The following is a 19,222-nucleotide window of genomic DNA, read 5'->3' on the forward strand; positions in this document are numbered from 1 at the left end:
GAATTGATTATCTTTTACAAACTGTTGCATAAAATTTCAAAGTTTTTCATTGAAAAATGTGTGGATTCTTAAGACTAATGAAGATAGGGTCTGAACTGAAATTTTTAAACGATTTCTCTTTTTAGGTAAAATTGATGTTTTGGAGTTAAACAAGATATATTTAAACTATTTAAACTTGAAATCTGAGTGCAAACTCAATGGAAAAGAGGAACTCTGGGAAAAATTACAGTATTTTTGGAAGGTACAACTTTTAAGATACAAGTTTGTTATTTTATAAAGAGGTCATGCTTTATCTTTTGGACTATTAACATCCTAATACAGCTGATAAACTTTTCTGAGAATGTTATTAATGCCCAAATGTTAAATAATATAACATTGTTTATTCAATTTGTATTAAAATAGGGATTAGTTTCTCTAAAATTAAGCTCCTCATGAAGAAATTTATTTTTTTAAAGATTTATTTATTTATTTGACAGAGATCACAAGTAGGCAGAGAGGCAGGCAGAGAGGGGTGGGGGGAAGCAGGCTCCCTGCTAAGCAGAGAGCCTGGCACAGGGCTCGATCCCAGGAAACTGGAATCATGACCTGAGCTGCAGGAAGAGGCTTTAACCCACTGAGCCAACCAGGCATCCCCCCCCCCCCCCCCAATAAAGAAATTATTTAGAAGTGAGGTAGGCAGGGACACCTGGGTGGCTTAGTTGGTTAAGCATCTGCCTTCGGCTCAGATCATGTCCTGGGATTGAGTCCCACAACAGGCTTTCTGCTTAGCGGGAAGCTTGCTTCTCCCTCTGCCTGCTTTCTCTCTCTCCGACAAATAAGTAAAAATCTTTAAAACAACAAGACAAAAAAAGAAGGAAGGTAGACATAAAAAGCACGGGTAGACAAGACCCATCTTGATATAACTTTTCTCTGGTGGGGCAGTGGATTGCAGTGCTTGTCAGAATTGAGAAAAATGGCCAAATCTTGCTATACTGCAGTCTGGTATAAGAGCTTAATGTCATTATTCCCGAGGAACTTGCAGTAACAACATGTATGGTTTCTGCTTAATGGAATTTGAATATACAGACCTCCCTCAACTTAGGATGAGGTTACATCTGGATAAACCCATTTTAAGTTGAAAATTTCATAGTCAAAATGCATTTAATACACCTACCGAACATCATAGCTTAGTCTAGCCTGCCTTAAATGTGCTCAGAACACTTATATTAGCTTACAGTTGGGCAAAAACATCTGACACAAAGCCTATTTTATAATAAATTGTTGGATATGTCAGGTAATTTATTGAGTACTGTACTGTAAGTGAAAAACAGAAGGGTTGTGTGGGTACAGATGGTCACAAGTGTATCAGTTGTTTACTCTTGTGGAGTAAACCTGGGAGCTGTGGCTTTGCTGTCCCCCCCCCCCCCCCCCGCCCCAGCATCATGAGCTAATGAGTGTTGCTGGACTGGGAAGAGATCAGAATTTGAAGTACAGTTTCTTTTGGATGCATATTGTTTTCACACCATTGTGAAGTTAAAAAAATCTTAAGGGGTACCTGGGTGGCTTAGTCAGTTAAGCATCTGACTCTTGATTTAGGCTCAGGTCTTGATCTCAGGGTCATCAGTTCAAGCCCTGCATTGAGGTCCACACTGGATGTGGAGCCTACTTAAACAAAAAAGCAAAACAACAGCTTAAGTCAAATCATTGCTAAGCTGGGGACTATTTGTATATATATATAGAAATATGTATAGTAAACATTTTAAAAAGTTTATTTTGAAATATGTGTATATTAAACCATAGGTCAGTACAGTTTTTCTTAGATAAAATGTGGAACTTTCTTGAAGGGTTCTGAAAAGAGGATGTAATTGTATACTCTTGCCTGAAAATAAAGGATATCTTGATAAAAAGTCTCACTTCATTCTTAGATTCTTGAAACACAGTTTTGATTTAGTGAAGCGAATGAATATAAATATTGTTCCCATGTTATAGAAATATCAGATTTTAATATTTTGTGGAGTTTATAATTAGTAAATATTATTTTTATAATTCCACTTGCTATTTTATGAGTAGGAAAAGTGCTCTAAAGGAAAATGTAACTTGTAGATTTAGAGTGAGTTTGTGACAAAATTGGTAGACTAGTGATCGTCTTCTTTACTACTTTAAAATCTAATTATTAAAAATACTATTTTGTGTGTCTTTTGTTCACATCATTAATGTTAAGTCCTATGCACTATATAGTGTCTATAAATTCGTTGAATTGTTTTGGTTTTAGGCCTTTACTTCACTGTATTTCTCCCTTTTCTCATCTGTAGTCGATTCTGAATCTCTCAGAAGATCCTTTGAAGGTTCCCGATGAGTCACTCTTCTTAAACAGTGGTGGAGATTCCTTAAAGTCCGTACGGTTCCTCAATGAGATTGAGAAACTAGTTGGCACATCAGTGCCTGGGCTTCTGGAGATTATTCTAAGCAGTTCCATTTTAGAGATTTACAATCACGTCCTTCAGACAGTGTTTCCAGATGAAGATCTGGAATTCAGCAAGAATCATGCCACGAAAAGAAAATTCAGCGACAGTAACCAAGAAGAAACCAGTGGAAAATCTTTACATCAGAAATCTGTCATGACATTAAGTTGTGACAATGAACTAACTGCTTTTACTGCAGTGAGCAGAGGGAGTCAGATTTTGTCACTGAATACGAAGTCTTTCACTAGGTTAGGGCTTTGCTCTTCAGCCCATTCTTCTGATTTAATTTCACCGACTAATACTCAAAATGTAAAAAGCTTAAATCCTCCCGCTCTTCTTGGGAAGTCACAAGATGCATCCTGTGTTGCAGAAGTTTCTGAAGCAGGAACATGTGTGGCAGCGGCCAAGAAAATGGAGCTGCGCGTGAGATGGAGGTCAGACACCGGCAAATGTGTGGATGCTTCCCCGCTGGTCGTAATCCCTGCTGTCGAGAAGCCCTCCCCAACCGTGTACGTGGGCTCGCATTCTCACAGAATGACGGCCCTTGACCTTCACTCTGGCAAGGTGAAGTGGGAGCAGATTTTGGGAGACCGAATTGAATCCTCAGCGTGTGTATCTAGGTGTGGAAACTTCATTGTAGTGGGTAAGTTTCTGAATCGGAGGTTTATAGAACTGTATTTAATTACCATATGATAATGCTGGTATGAGCTAGGTAAATTTAAAAACTTATGTATGGTGGGTTTGTGGTGGTTAAAGAATAATCGTCACCCACGTGCTAATTCACAGTGCGGGCCTTGGGTCTTAGTCCCCGGATTTGAACCTAGCCCTAAAACTCCTCTCAGCTCTGTGAACTCTGACGAGTTGCTGAACCTCTTGGAACCAAACATGTTCTCCCGAGCATATGGGTATAATAAATAAAGCATGTTGCATCGTAAATTGTCCCAAAACTTAATGGTTTAGAGTAACAAACACCTCCCAGTTTCTGAGGTCAGAAAGGAGCCGCTTAGGGAGCCTGGGTAGCTCCGTGAGTTAAGCCTCTGCCTTCGGCTCAGGTCATAATCTCAGGGTCCTGGGATCAAGTCCCACATTGGGCTCTCTGCTCGGCAGGGCGCCTGCTTCCCTTCCTCTCTCTCTCTCTGCCTGCCTCTCTGCCTACTTGTGATCTCTCTGTCAAATAAATAAATAAAATCTTAAAAAAAAAAAAAAAAAAGAGCCGCTTAGCTGGAAGTCCTGGTTCAGGATTTCCCTTGTAGCTGCGGTCAAATGAAAGCTTGACTTGGGCTGGAAAATCTGCTTCTGGGACAGCTGACTCACGCTGCTGCCAGCAGAAGGCTTCAGTTGAGCTGATGCTTGACAAGAACTTTCTAGTTTCTTGTCACATGGGCCCCTCTAGGCCACCTGAGCACCCTCGAAGCCTGGCAGCTCACTTCCGTCAGAGTGAGTGCTCCCAGAGGTGCGGGCAGGACGGAGGGGAGGGAAGGGGAGGACTTTATGACTTAGTCTCTGAAGTTGCATACCCTCACTTTTTTTCTGTTTGTTAGAAGCACATCGTTAAGCCTGGCCTGTACTCAAGGGGAGGGGAATTTAGGCTCCAGCTCTTGAAGGAAGAGTATCAGAGAATTTGTGGACAGATTTTAAAACCACTACAATCATCATAGAGCTTTTTTTTTTTTTTTTTACGTTTCTTATTTTAATTCCAGTGTGGGTAACAGGGTTACATTAGTTTCAGGTGTGCAATGGAGCGACTCAACAATGCTGTGCATTGTCAGTGCGCGTCATGACAAGTACCCTCTTTAATCCCCACCACCTGTTTCACCTCCCCCCACTCCCATCCCCGCCCCCCCATAACCATCTGTTTGTTCTCTAGAGCTAAGGGTCTGATTCTTGGTTTGTCTCCCTACTCCCCTTGCTCATGTTTCTTAAATTCCACATACAACATAGAGCTTTTGAGAAGATGAAGTGAGATAATTGCTTATGAATCTTTCGGTGCCTTGTTAGGTAGAGACCCGTGAAGTGTGGGCTCCCAGCTGTGGTTCAGCTTCATTAAGGTTATAGGTGGCTTGTACTTGACTAAGAATACGGGGTCCCGGTGGAATGCCTCCCCGTGCGTCTGCCATTCTCTTGACTCCCCGCACTACATTAAGCTTTCCTTTATCTGCTTGTTGAGTCTTGTGGGAAGTGCTTTGGAGTATGTCTCCCTGCTCGTGGTATCCTAGCTGGGATGTTTGATCCTTCCCTCTCGTCCACGTACATTTTGAAACCTCTGCTCCAGGAAACTTGGGGCGGTACCTGTGCGTGAGCACGTGTCATTCCCGTCCTGAAAGCTCAGGGAGGTGACTGTTGGCAGCCCAAGGGTCAAGGCTTGTGGCACATGGTGGTCAGTTAGGACTTCAGACTTTTTTTTTTTTTTTTAGAGTTTGTTTATTTGAGAGGGAGAGAGAGCACGAGCAGGGGGCGGGGCAGAGGGAGATGCAGACTCTGTGCTGAGCAGGGAGCCCAGTGTAGGGCTCGATCCCAGGACCCTGAGCTGAAGTTAGACGCTTAACTGACTGAGCCACCCAGGTGCTCCAACATTTTTAAATTAAGAAAGAATTTACATGCAGTAAAACTTACCCTCGTTATAGCTCTGTTTTGACAGATGTGTAGTGTCATGTAAGCGCTCGCACAATCACAAGTCCATTACTTGGAAGATTCTCTGTCACTTTGTAGTGGTCCCTCCTCCTACTCAACGCTGGGCAGCCACTGATCTGTTTTCTGTCCCTTTAGTTTTGCTTTTTTTGGTTTTTGCTTTGGAGTCTGGCTTCTTTTCCTTACATGTGCTTGGGATTCGTCCATATTGTTGCATATATCAGCAGACTTGTTCTTTTTTTGAGAGAGAGAGAGAGAGCCTGTGTGAGCGGGGGTGGGGATGGGGTAAAGAGGCAGACGCAGGGCTCAGCCTCCCAGCCCTGAGATCATGGCCGGGGCGGAAATCAAGAGTGGGAGCTTCACTGAGCACCCGGCGCCCCAAGAGGTTTATTTTACTGCTGTGCGTATTCTGTTGTGTGAATGTACCGTAGTTTGTCCATTGATGTGGGTTATTTCCAGTTTTTTTCCCCACAGTTTTTGATAATTATGAGTAAGACTGCTGTAAGCATTTGTGAACGGGATCTTGTGTGAATGTAAGTTTTTATTTCACTTGGGTCAATACCTAGGAGGTGAAGATTATACAGTAAGTGTAGCTTTTTGTTTTTTTTTAAAGATTTTATTTATTTATTTGACAGAGATTACAAGTAGGCAGAGAGGCAGGCAGAAAGAGAGGGGGAAACAGACTCCCCACTGAGCAGAGAGCCTGATGTGGGGCTCAATCCCAGGACCCTGAGATCACGACCTGAGCCAAAGGCAGAGGATTTAACTCACTGAGCCACCCAGGCGTCCCCTAGTTTTAACTTTGTAAAAAATGGCCAAAATATTTTCCAAGTTGACTGAACCACTTTGCATTCCTACCATTGATATAAGAGAGATTGTTGTTCCCCGTTGCTAACACCTGGTATGGTGAATTTGAACATTTTTTTATTTTAGCCACTCAAATTGTTATGTTGTGGTCTTTCATTGTGGTTTTAATTTGCATTTCTTTAATGACTAATGATGTTGTGTTTCTTTTTATAAACTTAATTGCCATCTGTGACCTGTCTCTTCAGATCTTTTGCCCAGGTTTTTTTTGCTAATTTTCATACTGGGTTCTGAGAATATTATGTATTCTGGATACAAGTCCCTTATCAGATTCATGTTTTACATATTTTCTCCTAGTCTGTGGCTTGTTTTCCCTTTTACTCGTTCACATTATGTCTTTTGAAGAGAAGTTCTTAATTTTAATGACGTCCAGTTGATCATTTATTTTCTGTTATGGGTCATGCTTTTTGATGTCCTAGCCAAAAAATTTTTGCCTAACCCAAGGTCACAAAGATTTCCTTCTGGAAATGAACTGAACTGAAAGAAATGTTTCATTACCCAGCTGAGTCGTGGGGTACTGCACTGTGTAGGGCGCTTCCCTTCGTGCGAACATCACTGAGCAGGCCACTGCCTTGCTACTAAGTAGTAGCTGCGGGAAAGAAGACGGCACCATCGCTTTTCGGAAACTGGGCCTCAAGTGAGCCCCTAGGGAGTAAGTGATGCGCATAGGCAGAGCCGAGTAGAAAATGGCGGGCCGTTGTCCAAAGGCAACTTCCCCTGAGTTAGATGCACTGTGGGGAACTTGAACGATCTTCTCCTTGTAGGTTTTGAGCACTCCCACGTCCCCCTGGGTTACTCTGGCTGCACCAGGTCAGGACTCCTGCCCTGTCTCCTCATTCGCGCAGTGGGTTGAGAGAAGCAGTTTGCTGGAGTGACGCGCCCGGGCCTGGAGCTCGACTTGTTGGCTTCAAGTCCTGGCTCTGCCACATGTCAGCTCATAGTTTTACCCTAGTAACGTGAGCTCTTGGTGCTTCCTTTTGTCATCTGTAAAATGCGGATATCATAGCACTTGCCTCATTGGGAGGATTCCATGGATTAATAGATGTAAAGTTCCGAGAACACTCGGAACTCAGTAAATGCTGGCTGTTGTGAATGTTCGCATTTCTTAAATAATATGCGCCGGTACCTACCCAGGTTATCCTGATGATCACACTAACCCTGGAGCGGAGGTGTCCATGTACCGCAGAAAATAACTGAGGCTCAGCAGTGCTGGGTCATTTGGCCAGGGATGGCCTTGAAGAGATTTGATCCCGGGTCTGTTGAAGCCTCTCTGCTCTGCAGTGGAGAGTTTCTCAGTTGCGTTCTCTGCAGTGAAGCACTTCAGGGCACTTAAAACATAATAAGGTGTGTCTCCTAAGTCAATATTTTTTATAAGTGGTTACTGCTTTACATTGCTGAAATTTCAGTCTGAGCCGAACACAGATGGACGAAGAGCATCGAATATAAATCGTCAGGATCGAGGCTGGAGAATTATTTTCCAGGGACGTATTTAAATCTCATCTTTCCTATTTTGTCTCCCGACAGGCTGTTATAATGGGTTAGTTTATGTTCTGAAAAGTAATAGTGGAGAAACACACTGGACGTTTCCTACGGAGGATGCTGTCAAGAGCTCGGCAGCCGTGGATCCAACCACAGGGCTCCTCTACATCGGCTCTCACGACCAGCGCGCATATGCTCTGGATATTTATGTGAGAATTCACCCCATCGGTTTCCTCTAAGCTTAGAAGAATGTGAAACTGTCAGGTGCTCTTGACTAAGGGAGCAGGTATTAACTCTTCCCTAAATTTAGCACTTTGGGAAGAATGAGTTAATTAATTAACAGTCTTCATATCTGAAGACATTTTTAACTTCCTTACCAGATTTTCACAAATGAATTTGCTACTCAGAGTTTTTAAATATAAAGAAATTAGAATTACTATCTTGACAATAAAAGGATCACAAAGGAAAATATCAGTAAGACCTGATAAGTTGGGGAAACAATGTGAAGCAAGTGCTATGGTTAAAAATCATTGATAAGAGGGACGCTTGGGTGGCTCAGTGGGTTAAGCCTCTGCCTTCGGCTCAGGTCATGATCCCAGGGTCCTGGGATCGAGCCCCACATCGGGCTCTCTGCTCAGCAGGGAGCCTGCTTCCCCGCCTCTCTCTCTGCCTGCTGCTCTGCATACTTGTGATCTCTGTCAGTCAAATAAATAAATCTTTAAAAAAAAAATCATTGATAAGAATAAACGGAAATAAAGAACAAAGGCAATTTATAAAGACCCATATAGAAAAATGAAGGCTCTAAACATAAAAGACCCCAAAGAAGAAATGCCTTGTAAGTATATTTAAGTGTTTCATACCTTTAATAATCAAAAGAATGAAAATTTTAAACTACATGATGAAGAAACAATATTAGATCAGAACGGTATGGTAAATGCTGGTGGGAGTTGGGGGAGGTCGTAACTAGTGAAGCCTCTGAGGAAAACAGTTTGGCCACAGGTAACTTTCATATCCTTTGATGCAGTAAAATTCTTCTATCCTGGCAAACCAGTCAGAAACATGGACATACGTGTACACCAAGATGTGTATTTCTAAGTTGTTCATAGTACCAGGAAATCAATTCCAGACAACGTTCAGTGATAAGATAAATTATTTTATGTTCAGATGGGATGTTATGCATTAAAGTAGCGTCTAAATAGTTTTACCAAGTAAGTGAACTAAATGACATACGAGGTAGGGGCGCCTACATGGCTGTCAGTTAAGCGCCTGCCTTCAGCTCAGGTCCAGGTCCCGGGATGGAGCAGCACATTGGGCTCCCTGCTCAGTGGGGGGCCTGCTCCTCCTCTCTGCTTGTTCTCTCTCTTCTCTCAAATAAATAAGATCTTTTAAAAACAAAGTAGATATATATTCAGTATATACTCAGGATGATCTCTGTATTAAACCGTACATGTCCCAAAAATATCAAAAGGAAAAAATGCTAAACTATTAACATAGTTATCTCTGGGTGGTCCTTGTCTTTATGCTGACTGGAGTCTATACGAGGAGCCTGTATTCCTTTTATACTAAGAATAAAAAGTTACTTAACTAAATAGACATAATAGTGTGAGGATTAGGGCATGTAGATTTGTTAACCACCAACACAAGCCAATTAATTTGCTTTCTTATTTGCAGGAAAAGAAGTGTGTTTGGAAGTTACACTGTGGAGGAACTGTCTTGTCTTCCCCTTGTTTGAGCCTGCTTCCACACCACTTATACGTGGCTACACTGGGAGGACTTTTACTGGCTATAAATCCTGTAGGCATAAAATATGTATTGACGTTATTACCTATTTTTAAGTGCTTTATTTTTGCAATTCGAAGTAGTTTTTAATTAGATATAGTCGAGTTCTTACTGAACCAGAGCTCATTAAATATAACATGAAGTCTAGAAGGATGAGAAAATAGAAGTTCTATGTGTCTTTTATCTCTTTTTTAAATTGACAGAAGTTTCCCGGTCATACTAGAACTTAGAATGGTTTGAGGATAGATCTTATGTACTAATTATTTCCTGGTTTTATTTTAAGTTGTTATCACAGCTCTCATAAAGAGCACTAATTTCATAGCTGTGTGTACGTGTACTAGCTTCATTTAGGTTGTCAGCATGCCATTATAGCTTACTCTGGTGTTTATAGCTTTGCCTCTGGGAGATTTATGAGTTTGTTTTGTAAAGGGTAATTGATTAGTAGATTAGTAGGATGACTTAAACACTGTCAATCACTTTTTGCCCATGACAGGCCACTGGGAAGAGAGTTTGGCAATATTCCTGTGGAAAACCACTCTTTTCTTCTCCACGGTGTGGCCTGCAGTATGTTTGTATTGGCTGCGTGGATGGGAGTTTACTCTGCTTTACTCACTGTGGAGAACAGGTGAAAAATTTCTGGTCTTATTTTATGTATCTTTTTCCAAGTCATCGTAGTTAAATTTTATAAACATCGTTCAACTCCCTGTGTTGAAAACAAGTTTGATTTTAATTGTCAGGCCATGGGTTTCCTGATTTTGGAATGAGGGGATGGTAGATTGTCTTACTTTTTGAAGGAGGGGATAGCATATTGAAGATTCTACTCAAGCACGGTTCTGCTGCTGTGCCATGCCCGCCTCTAATTTTAAAAACTTTACCAGCTTTTAGCCAATTTTATTATAACTTCTGTTGAGGTTTTGATATTTAAAGAAGCCCCTGCCTTTTCTGTGAATACCGAAATAGGTTGCATAACCCAGATTGCACCGAGTGGACGTCCCGTCTTCAACATCATGACTGGCAGGGAGGCTGCTTCTGGGCGACATGAGCTCTTTTGTTGGGAGCATCATCTCCGCTTCTTTATCCACAGGTCACTGTCACTGAGGGCATAACTGGTGCTGGATGTGTGCTCTGGAGGCTTGGTGGTGGCCTCGAGCGCACAAGTTCCAGCCTGAGTTAGCCTGGTCCTGGCCAGCATGGATTCTGCTGCTTTTCCTTCTACTCTCAGCTCTCATAGCCTGGCAGTTCCTCTTGCCGTGTGACAGTTACTTTGTGATGAAATCTTTTATTATGTTCACTTAGTATTTTAATTTACAAAGTCATTTGAATATGCTATTATTCCGTTTTTTTTTTTTTTTTTTTTTTGGATGACCCGTAGAAAGACGAGAGTGATTTTGTCTAAGTGAGGGACAGAATTAGGATTACAAATCCGATTGCGCGAAGAGGCCCACTGCGTTCATTTCGTTCTTACTGTGCCGCTGTTACTGTGCATTTGCAAACACGACCTTAGACTTAGGCCTAAGAGGTTACTGCCTGTGTTCTCCTCTAGGATTTTGATGGATTCCTGGCTCACACTGAGGTCTTTCATCCATTTTGAGTTTATCTTTATGTATGGTTTAAGAGAATGGTCAAGTTTCATTCTTCTGTACATAACTGTCCAATTTTCCCAGCACAATTTATTGAAGAGACTGTCTTTTTTCCACTCTGTATTTTTTCCTGCTTTGTCGAAGATTAGTCGGCTGTAGAGTTGAGGGTCCATATCTGGGCTCTCTACACTGTTCCACTGGTCTGTGTGTCTGCTTTTGTGTCAGGACCATGCTGTCTTGGTGATCAAAGCTTTGTAGTAAAGCTTGAAATCAGGCAACGTGATGACCCTAGTTTTGTTTTCCTTTTTCAACATTTCCTTAGTGATTCGGGGTCTTTTACTTAATCTGTGGTTTGTTTGTTTTTTTAATCACTTTTGGTGAACCTGATTCTTAGTCCATTCCACATCCTTTGAAGCATTTTTACTCAGAGGGCTCGTACTGACTTCGTTAAGAGGAACTGTGAAGTGCAGCTCCACTTGGCCCTGAAAATTTAAACTGCCGTAAGAAGCGCGGCGGCACGCTCTGCGCGGTTAACGTAGCATCCGTAAACACGGTGCGTTAACAGCCACTACAGATAGAGAAATATTTTTATCTCCCTTGATTTTTTTCCCCTTAAACTGTGTCTGATGAATTTCTCCAGTTTACAAAAATAAAAGACTTTATTATTTTCTAAGAAAAAAAATAAAAAATCAAGCTTCACTCTATAGGAGAATTGAAATTAGATGAATGAATGATTTTTGCCTTCATCACCCTTCAGGTCTGGCAGTTCTCCACCGGGGAGCCCATCTTTTCGTCCCCATGTACCTCAGCATCAGAGCAAGAAATATTTTTTGGTTCCCACGATTGCTTTATCTACTGTTGTAATATGAAAGGTCATCTCCAGTGGAAATTTGAAACAACTTCACGGGTGTATGCAACACCGTTTGCTTTCCATCGCCAAGAAGGCAGCAGTGAAATGTTGCTGGCAGCAGCATCTACTGATGGGAAGCTGTGGATCTTGGACTCTAAGAGTGGACAACTGCAAAGCGTGTATGAACTTCCGGGGGAAGTTTTCTCTTCTCCTGTGGTCTGGGAATCGATGCTTATTATTGGATGTAGAAATAATTATGTTTATTGTCTGGATTTGTTGGGTGGCTATCAAATATAATCAGACTCCGTTCTTACTGGATTATCTGAGCTGTCTGAAAATATTATAAAGCATTTGGATAGTCTTATTTTTTACTAAAGATTATATTTTGCCTAAGAAACTTGCCGATTATACTTTATTGGAGAAGGATTATACTTTACTTCAGTAGGAACAAGTGCTTTTAAAAGGAATTATAGGACAGAACCATCTATTTATTACTTTCTTTTAATTAGGCTACAGATATTCAACTTTGGGTTTTTTTCTTTTTTTTTAAATAGAAGACTTCTGTGAAAAACAAGATCAGAATATACCCAGTGGGTTAAAAACTTAGTCCACGATGTGATGTTCCACTTAACCTATTTACAGTGAGATTCGTAACAAAGGTTTTCAAAGGTGAAGCTTTTTGTCAAATTAGGTTCCTTATTTATTAGTATTTTTAAATGAACAGAATACCAGTATTATATCTATATATCTGTATCTTCCTATAGTAGAGTTTTAAGTTGATTTACCCTCTTTTTTCCAATTTTTGACACACAAACCTTAATATTTTTGTACCTCTGTTTATCAGTTTATTGATTTTGTGGCCGTAGGTCTTTTTGTTGTTGTTCACTGGCTTGGCGAAAGGGCACACAACAAACACTAGGAAGGGAAATACCCTATATCCTTTCAATTATCCTGATTTCTCATAATTTGTATGGTTTGGGGCTGGAGCTGCTTCTCCAGTCCCATAGCACTTCGCTCACAGCCACATTTGCTGGCATGAAGATGCCCCCGTGGACCATCCCTCCTCCTCCTCTTGCACCTGGGCTGAGTCCATGTTCTGCTTTAGCCAGCAGAATGCACTGTGGAGGTGACGTTATTGTCACTTTTGAGCCTCAGCTTTAAGAAGGCCTGGCAGCTTCTGCTTTCACGGAACTCATGAGCTGCCACATAGAAAGTCTGGTGGCCAAATGGAGAGGCTGCGTGGGGAGGGAGAGGCCCTAACACCATGCTCTACAACCCGAGAAAGCCAGATCACGGGGACAGGGGACGTCCCAGGCACCGGGCTCCGGCATTCCAGCCAGCCCCAGCTGGTCAGGCTATCCTGGTGCCAGACGTTTAATTCCTCACCCACAGGATCCCGAGAAATAATAAAATGGCAGTTTTAAGCCACTAAGTTTTAGGGTAGTATGTTAGGGTAGTAAGTTTTGGGTGGTAGTAGCGAAGATCACTAGAACAAAACGTATGTGCTATTCTTTTTCACATCACTTAAATTACTCAAAAGGTGGACAGATGTCTCAATTTTCTTTGGAATTTCATGATCTAGTTCAGGTAATAAATCAGTTTTTTTTTTTTTTTTTTTGCTACGATACTGAGAATTTCGCCCCTCGTGGTAGAAGTCCCTGCTATTTAGGGCCTATCGCCTCCCAGACACTTGCTCCCAAGCACTTAACGTAACAGAAATGGGGGCGCTTGGGTGGCTCAGTGGGTTGAAGCCTCTGCCTTCGGCTCAGGTCATGATCCCAGGGTCCTGGGATCGAGCCCCGCATCGGGCTCTCTGCTCAGCGGGGAGCCTGCTTCCTCCTCTCTCTGCCTCTCTGCCTACTTGTAATCTCTGTCTGTCAAATAAATAAAATTTAAACAAAACAAAACAAAACGTAACAGAAATGTTTCCTATTGTTTAGCTTCCCTTCATCTCCATAGTCAACTGTGGTATCAGTTTCATTTGTCCATTTGTTCTTCAGTAAAGGCCCAAATATCAAACATGCCAGAATTCTTAGCTGCAAGCTACAGAAGTCAACTTGGGCTATTTTAAGCAGAAAATAACCTGGTTTTTTGTTGTTGTTGTTGTTGTTTTTTAAGATTTTAATTTAATTTATTTGAGAGGAGAGAGAGAGAGATCACAAGTAGGCAGAGAGGCAGGCGGGGCGGCGGGGAGGGAAGCAGGCTCCCCGCTGAGCAGAGAGCCCGATGTGGGGCTCGATCCCAGGACCCTGAGATCATGACCTAAGCCGAAGGCAGAGGCTTAACCCACTGAGCCACCCAGGCGCCCCACTTTTTTTTTTTTTTAATAGTTTATTTATTTGAGAGTGTGTGCACGAGAGGGAAAAGCAGACTCCCCACTGAGCAGGAAGACTGGTGCAGGGCTCGATCCTAGGACCCTGGGATCATGACCTGAGCCGAAGGCAGAGGCTTAAATGACTGAGCCACTCAGGCGCCCCTAAGCAGAAAAGAATTATTAAAAAGAATATTGGATAGCTTAGAGAGTTGGGACAAGGACTAGAAGTCTATAGCCAGGAACAGTGAATTCCTGAAATCACCATGACTTTGGCCTGGGGAAGACACAAGCTGCTGTCCTTGAAGCTCAGATGCTCAACCCACTGACGCAGACGCCGTCCCGCCGCGGCCGGCCTGCCGCCCACATGCACAGTCCAGTTACCAGGGCTGAAAGGGTGCTTTGCTAAGCCATGTGGCAAAGCCTGAGGCAAAAAGAAAAATCAGAATACTGACCCCAGTCTTCATTTAATATAGCAATAAAACCCCCTGTCTTTATTGAAAATTTTGATATTTGTTCACAATGGAATTTGTACTAATTTTTAAGTATTCTCTAAGCCCAACATGGGGCTTGAACTCCCAAGACTGAGTCCCATGCTCTACCAACTGAGCTAGCAAGTGCGCCAAGTACTAATTCTTATTTAAAAACAAATATTGTAATAGAGTAGGGTTTATCTTAATCAGCTTTGTGGCCCCCAAGGTGGAAAGCTCGCTCACCTCCCTCAACCATGCCCCGGTGTGTAGGCCTGTGAGTCAGCAGGTCTGGCCTGGGCCGGAAGCCGCCTTTCCACCAGCTTCCAGCTTCCGCCACCGCAGCAGTTCTGCAGCCCACACACGGAGAAGGAGGCTGCGGGGTAGTATTTTCTCTGACATGCAGAGCATTCAATTCCAATTTAGGACTGAAAGAAACATTTTATTTGCCCCTATTCATTACTTTTCTCTGGGTCACCTAGTAAAAAATACAAGGTAGCACATAAAATGCCTTGACATGTTTCTTTCTCAACAAAAGTTACATAAACGTGAGCTTACTTGTAGATGGTCCCTGAAATGAGCAAAAACTTCACCTTGGAAAGGAAATTCCATCAGTGCTGAAGATCTTGTAGGTGTTTTTTATTGAAAGATCATTTTCCTTCAATAATAGACATTTTACATTAAAACTTTATACAACCAAAAATCTCAAAATAATATTCAAATCACACTAAGATATTTTTCATTGTTGTCTCTAATTTTATTATTGGTAAAAATATCGCAAGACACGTGTAACTAATGTTTCTGCTTTAAAATAAGCAAACTAAATGTGACAAGAAGAGACAATGAATACATACTATAATTTGCTGATAACTGGCTAAAATGATAATTTAATAGTAATGTGTAAGAAACAATTGCACTTGAAAAATTAAAAAAGTAAACAAAAAACTCTATAGTTATTTATATATATATATATGTTTATGAGCAGAGGTTAATCTGTTACCTTTGCCAAGAGAAGTACGTTTAAGTTAAAAAAAAACATATTTAACATAGCAATCATTCATTTAAAAAAAAAAAAGTTTTTTCTTTTTACAGAATTTCCCCCATAGTTCGTTGATCAGAAAAGACTGCAACACAACTAAAGCAAAATAACACTTCATTGGTATTTAGTGCAAATTTGGAGCCATTTTACATGAAATATTAAACATGGACCCTTTAGAAGTTGCTGGAAGTAAGTGCTGTGACTACCGTCCTCAGTGTACCCTTTTACTTTTGAAGACTTGAAGAGAAACTGTGTAACTGAGGTATTTTCTCCTACTTTGTGTGTGCTCGGTGCCATGTGCGCCAGCAGCGGTGGCTCACCTAGGACCCTTCGCCAGTGACCTGCTTCCCCGTCCTCCGCCCTCACTGCGGTGTCCCCCGGAGGTGGCAGGATGAGAGGAAAAGTTCAGAAGGATTCTCGCTGCCCTGCAGACCAGGGCTCTAGTGGAAAGACTCCCATTAGAAAGTGTGTTCTGTCTGTAGTGACACCACTGAGAACGAACAAATGCCGCCACGTCTGATTTAGAAATGAACATCGGTGTGGAAAACATGCAGCGGGCTATTAATTGCTTCCCAGAGAAATAAAAGAAAATTAGTTACACTGATTCTTAACAGATGGAAGGTCTGGTCTATAGAACATTAAAGCCAACTTGCAAGGGTACAACTGTCCGCTTGACCACACCTGCCCGCTGCTAACCATGGGGCTGAGCCATCGTTTCCAGAAAGAAAATGCCTTCTACATGGGGAGTGACAGCAACGATACGTTGCCAGTCAAATGAGCTCTGCGTAGAGGCAAATAACGATGGATGATGGTAAGATGTGTTTTTGCAAGAGAGGAAAAAGGAATGCAGCTCCCCATGCACTGGGCGAGAGAGGTGTACTTCTACTGTGGGGCTCGGTTCCGGCCGAGGAGAATGTGCCACCCCCATGCGCTGTAACGTCCGTGTTGGCAACGTGTGGCTTTGCTGGTGGGTCTGTGCCTCATGCTTTTGAACTGCCACGTCCCTTCTCTGGACCACGTGTACGGATAGCAGCAAGGCCACTGAAGACTCGGAGATGGTTTTTAAAGGTACCAAGGTGAATGCTCAAAATTATAAATGCCGTTGAACAGCTGACTGAATATGAATCACTCAACTATGGTGAAGAAACTTCCACAGAAGTCCTCAGTACAAAGGCTCCAAGTCTTGGCTTCCTGTTAAATTCTCCCTAAAGACCTAAGGGATATTCAGAGACATTCAACGTCAGTAGCTTCTCCTATCTTAGAGTAGAAGTCTGGCTTGGGGGATTGTTTTTTTATTTTTCCTCTCACTTATTTGGGTAAAATGAGCCTCCCCTTCAGAGTTTTAAAAGCTCGATTACCTTGGAAGCAGTGTATCCCCCGGTACTCCTTTGGGATGTGTCAGAATTCGTCTGCTAGACCTTCCCGGCCTGGACTCCCAGGCTCTAACTCGGAAGGCAGGAGACGGAGCTGGACGCCTTAACCACCGCACTGGGGGAGATTCTCGGAGCTGGGAAGGCAATCTGTCGCTTCCTTTCTTCATGATCCTAAATAAAAATGTTCCCTCGGAGCCACATGGGCCAAATGTTTAACACGTCTTTACGGAGAGCACTGGTATGACAGGACCTATGGGACATCAGTGCGGCGGAAGGGTGAGGAGATGCGCTGTGTCAGGTGCAGATGAGGGGACGTCAGAAAAGCAGACACGGGCAGAGACGGCAGCCAGGCTGTTAGGATTCCCAGTTACTCAGTGCACTCGGGAGAACCGGCGTCTTGTTTCTGTCTGTATGGCCCTTTCTCTCACCATGATTGTAGAAAAGGAAAGAAACCACCAAACATATGGTAGGGTAAATGTTCCAGATTAAATAAGTTGGAGAACCGAAAAATCATTTAAAAGATTGGCAAAAGTCCTGTTCTAAATGGTGTGTGCATGTGTATGTGTAGAAGGGGCCTAGTAGGCTCTTGTGAAAAATTCTTAGTTTGGAGATTCTGCTTCACGTGGTCCCTCGGATGGAAGTTTCTCTTGAGAACAAGGAGGAGCCCCAGGCACCAGGACCTAGGATTGTGCAAATACACTTGACAAGGAATGCCGCCGATTCAGTTTCTGCACATGATTTTAGAGCCTATTACACATGCTGCTTTTCCCTAGTGTGGTGTCTTCACCTCATATAAAAAATAAATAACAAGGGCAAGAGAGGAGCCAAGAGCTGGCAGAAGTGGATGAAAGTCGCCCTACTTAATGATCTGTGGACAGTCGCTCCAGGCCTTGGCTTTCCTTTTGGCCAAAGCCAGCCAGGCTGGTTCTGTTGACACCGGGGCAGCATCCGGGGTTGAGAACCTCTTGGTGACTTCTTTCACCAGCGGCGCGGGGGGCGCTGAATCTGAGATCTCCACTGGGTTGCGTTTTGAAGGGAAAGGAGAAGCGTAAGTCAGAGCCTCGTTCTGAGGAGTTAGAAGTACAAGATTCAGAAAGGAAACCCCGTGAGACGCTGGGCATCTTTAGTGAGAAGGATTAGGGAAAGCAAGCGATGTGATCACAACTACTGCTTACAGAACTAGAGTGCAGCTGCATTTAATCTCAGAGTTTCTGGAAGCCTAATTTTTATGCACAGAAGCTATGCCTCCATGATAGAAAATAAAAGGTAAATGCTATGATTCTAGTTATCCAGCTGGACAGTTCCATGAAGACAGACATCCAACCAGTAGCCTGAATTTATCTAACTGGTGAGGTCAAAAGCTACCTTCTCCCCCGAGCAGGCCTGGGCTGCCCCCCCGTCCCCCGCCCCCGCCTGCCCACCCGAGGCCCCTACTCCTGCCAGCTCTGACCGCTTCCAGGCTTGTCTCCCAGTTCTTTCTTCACCTGACCTTAAAGGCTTCTTAAGGTGAGGGATCCGGGCTTATCTCGGAGTCCTATTTAGTGCCCGTGGCAATGGCCTACCCACGGAAAGAAGTCGGGAAATACTGATACAAAAGACAAATAGGTCGGAACAAATGTTTGCTTCATTGAGCGGAGCCACTCTGAACTGCATTAAGTCTCTGGCACTTCCACAGAAGTCACACAGAGAAAGGTGTGATCCCTGACTTTGGAATTTTATTTTGAAAGAGTGATCCCTGTGATAACCCATATGGTTAGAACCCTCAGGTCCTGGGTGTAAGATCAAATGAAATTACGTCCGTGAAGTTTCTGAGAAATTACACAGTGCTCCAAAGTGCTCTTCTAATATAGTTGTTTTTTTCTCCTCACCAGAACAGTATATAGAGCTTCAAGGGCAGGACCTCTGTATATCTCCAAACCTGAGCTAGCAGGTGACAGAGGCATAAAACAGTCCGGGTCTCTGGGTGCTTGCCCAGAAGGGAAAACGGGTGCTCTGCTAACCGCCGGGAGAAAGCTGGCGCCAACTCCTCTCCATCCTTCAAGTGATTTGTAACAAGGAAATAGTTTGAAATGTTACAGGATCGCTTTAACAGAATAAAGAATTTTTTTAAAAAATGTCTTTATGTGTCCTGAATATATTAACAGCAGTGTTTCATAAACAACTCAGCTGGAAAACCTTGCCCTCTAAAGTCATGCTGGCCAGAAACTTGCTTTTTGAAATCCCCTCAGTGAGTGGAGACCATCCAGCTTTTGCCTGGAAACAAGACCCGGGTCTACTTTTCAGCCCAGGTTGGAAATCAGCCCCTTTATAGACAACTCTTGCTCTGTCCTGAACCTGTCAAAACCCCACTCCACTGAATCGTACCTAAACTTCACCCTTTCCCCCAAATCCTGTTATAACGTTGCCTC

General features: G+C 42.8%; 2 protein-coding genes across 16 annotated transcripts in view; one reads left to right on the forward strand and one right to left on the reverse strand.

Annotated features, from left to right (window-relative positions):
• AASDH (aminoadipate-semialdehyde dehydrogenase) overlaps positions 1–18,932 on the forward strand; it is a 43,359-nt gene extending 24,427 nt beyond the window's left edge. For 9 of the 12 annotated variants that reach the window (XM_059160780.1, XM_059160818.1, XM_059160770.1 and 6 more), the window contains 6 exons: positions 126–241; positions 2,292–3,084; positions 7,458–7,621; positions 9,084–9,206; positions 9,685–9,816; positions 11,529–12,018. In XM_059160780.1, the coding sequence (XP_059016763.1) occupies positions 126–241; positions 2,292–3,084; positions 7,458–7,621; positions 9,084–9,206; positions 9,685–9,816; positions 11,529–11,918 (1,718 nt within the window). In that variant the 3' untranslated portion in view covers positions 11,919–12,018. Of the gene's footprint in view, positions 1–125; positions 242–2,291; positions 3,085–7,457; positions 7,699–9,083; positions 9,211–9,684; positions 9,817–11,528; positions 12,019–12,175 lie in introns of those variants that run through there. The other 3 variants (XR_009350691.1, XM_059160791.1, XM_059160825.1) reach the window with 3 other exon arrangements.
• Positions 15,027–19,222, reverse strand: part of CRACD (capping protein inhibiting regulator of actin dynamics) — a 138,992-nt gene continuing 134,796 nt past the window's right edge. For all 4 annotated transcript variants that reach the window (XM_059160739.1, XM_059160746.1, XM_059160721.1 and 1 more), the window contains one exon: positions 15,027–17,831. In XM_059160739.1, coding sequence (XP_059016722.1) covers positions 17,671–17,831 — 161 coding nt within the window. In that variant the 3' untranslated portion in view covers positions 15,027–17,670. The remainder of the gene's footprint in view (positions 17,832–19,222) is intronic.

The sequence above is a fragment of the Mustela lutreola genome, chromosome 1, assembly GCF_030435805.1.
Source record: "Mustela lutreola isolate mMusLut2 chromosome 1, mMusLut2.pri, whole genome shotgun sequence".
Classification (NCBI taxonomy): domain Eukaryota; kingdom Metazoa; phylum Chordata; class Mammalia; order Carnivora; family Mustelidae; genus Mustela; species Mustela lutreola.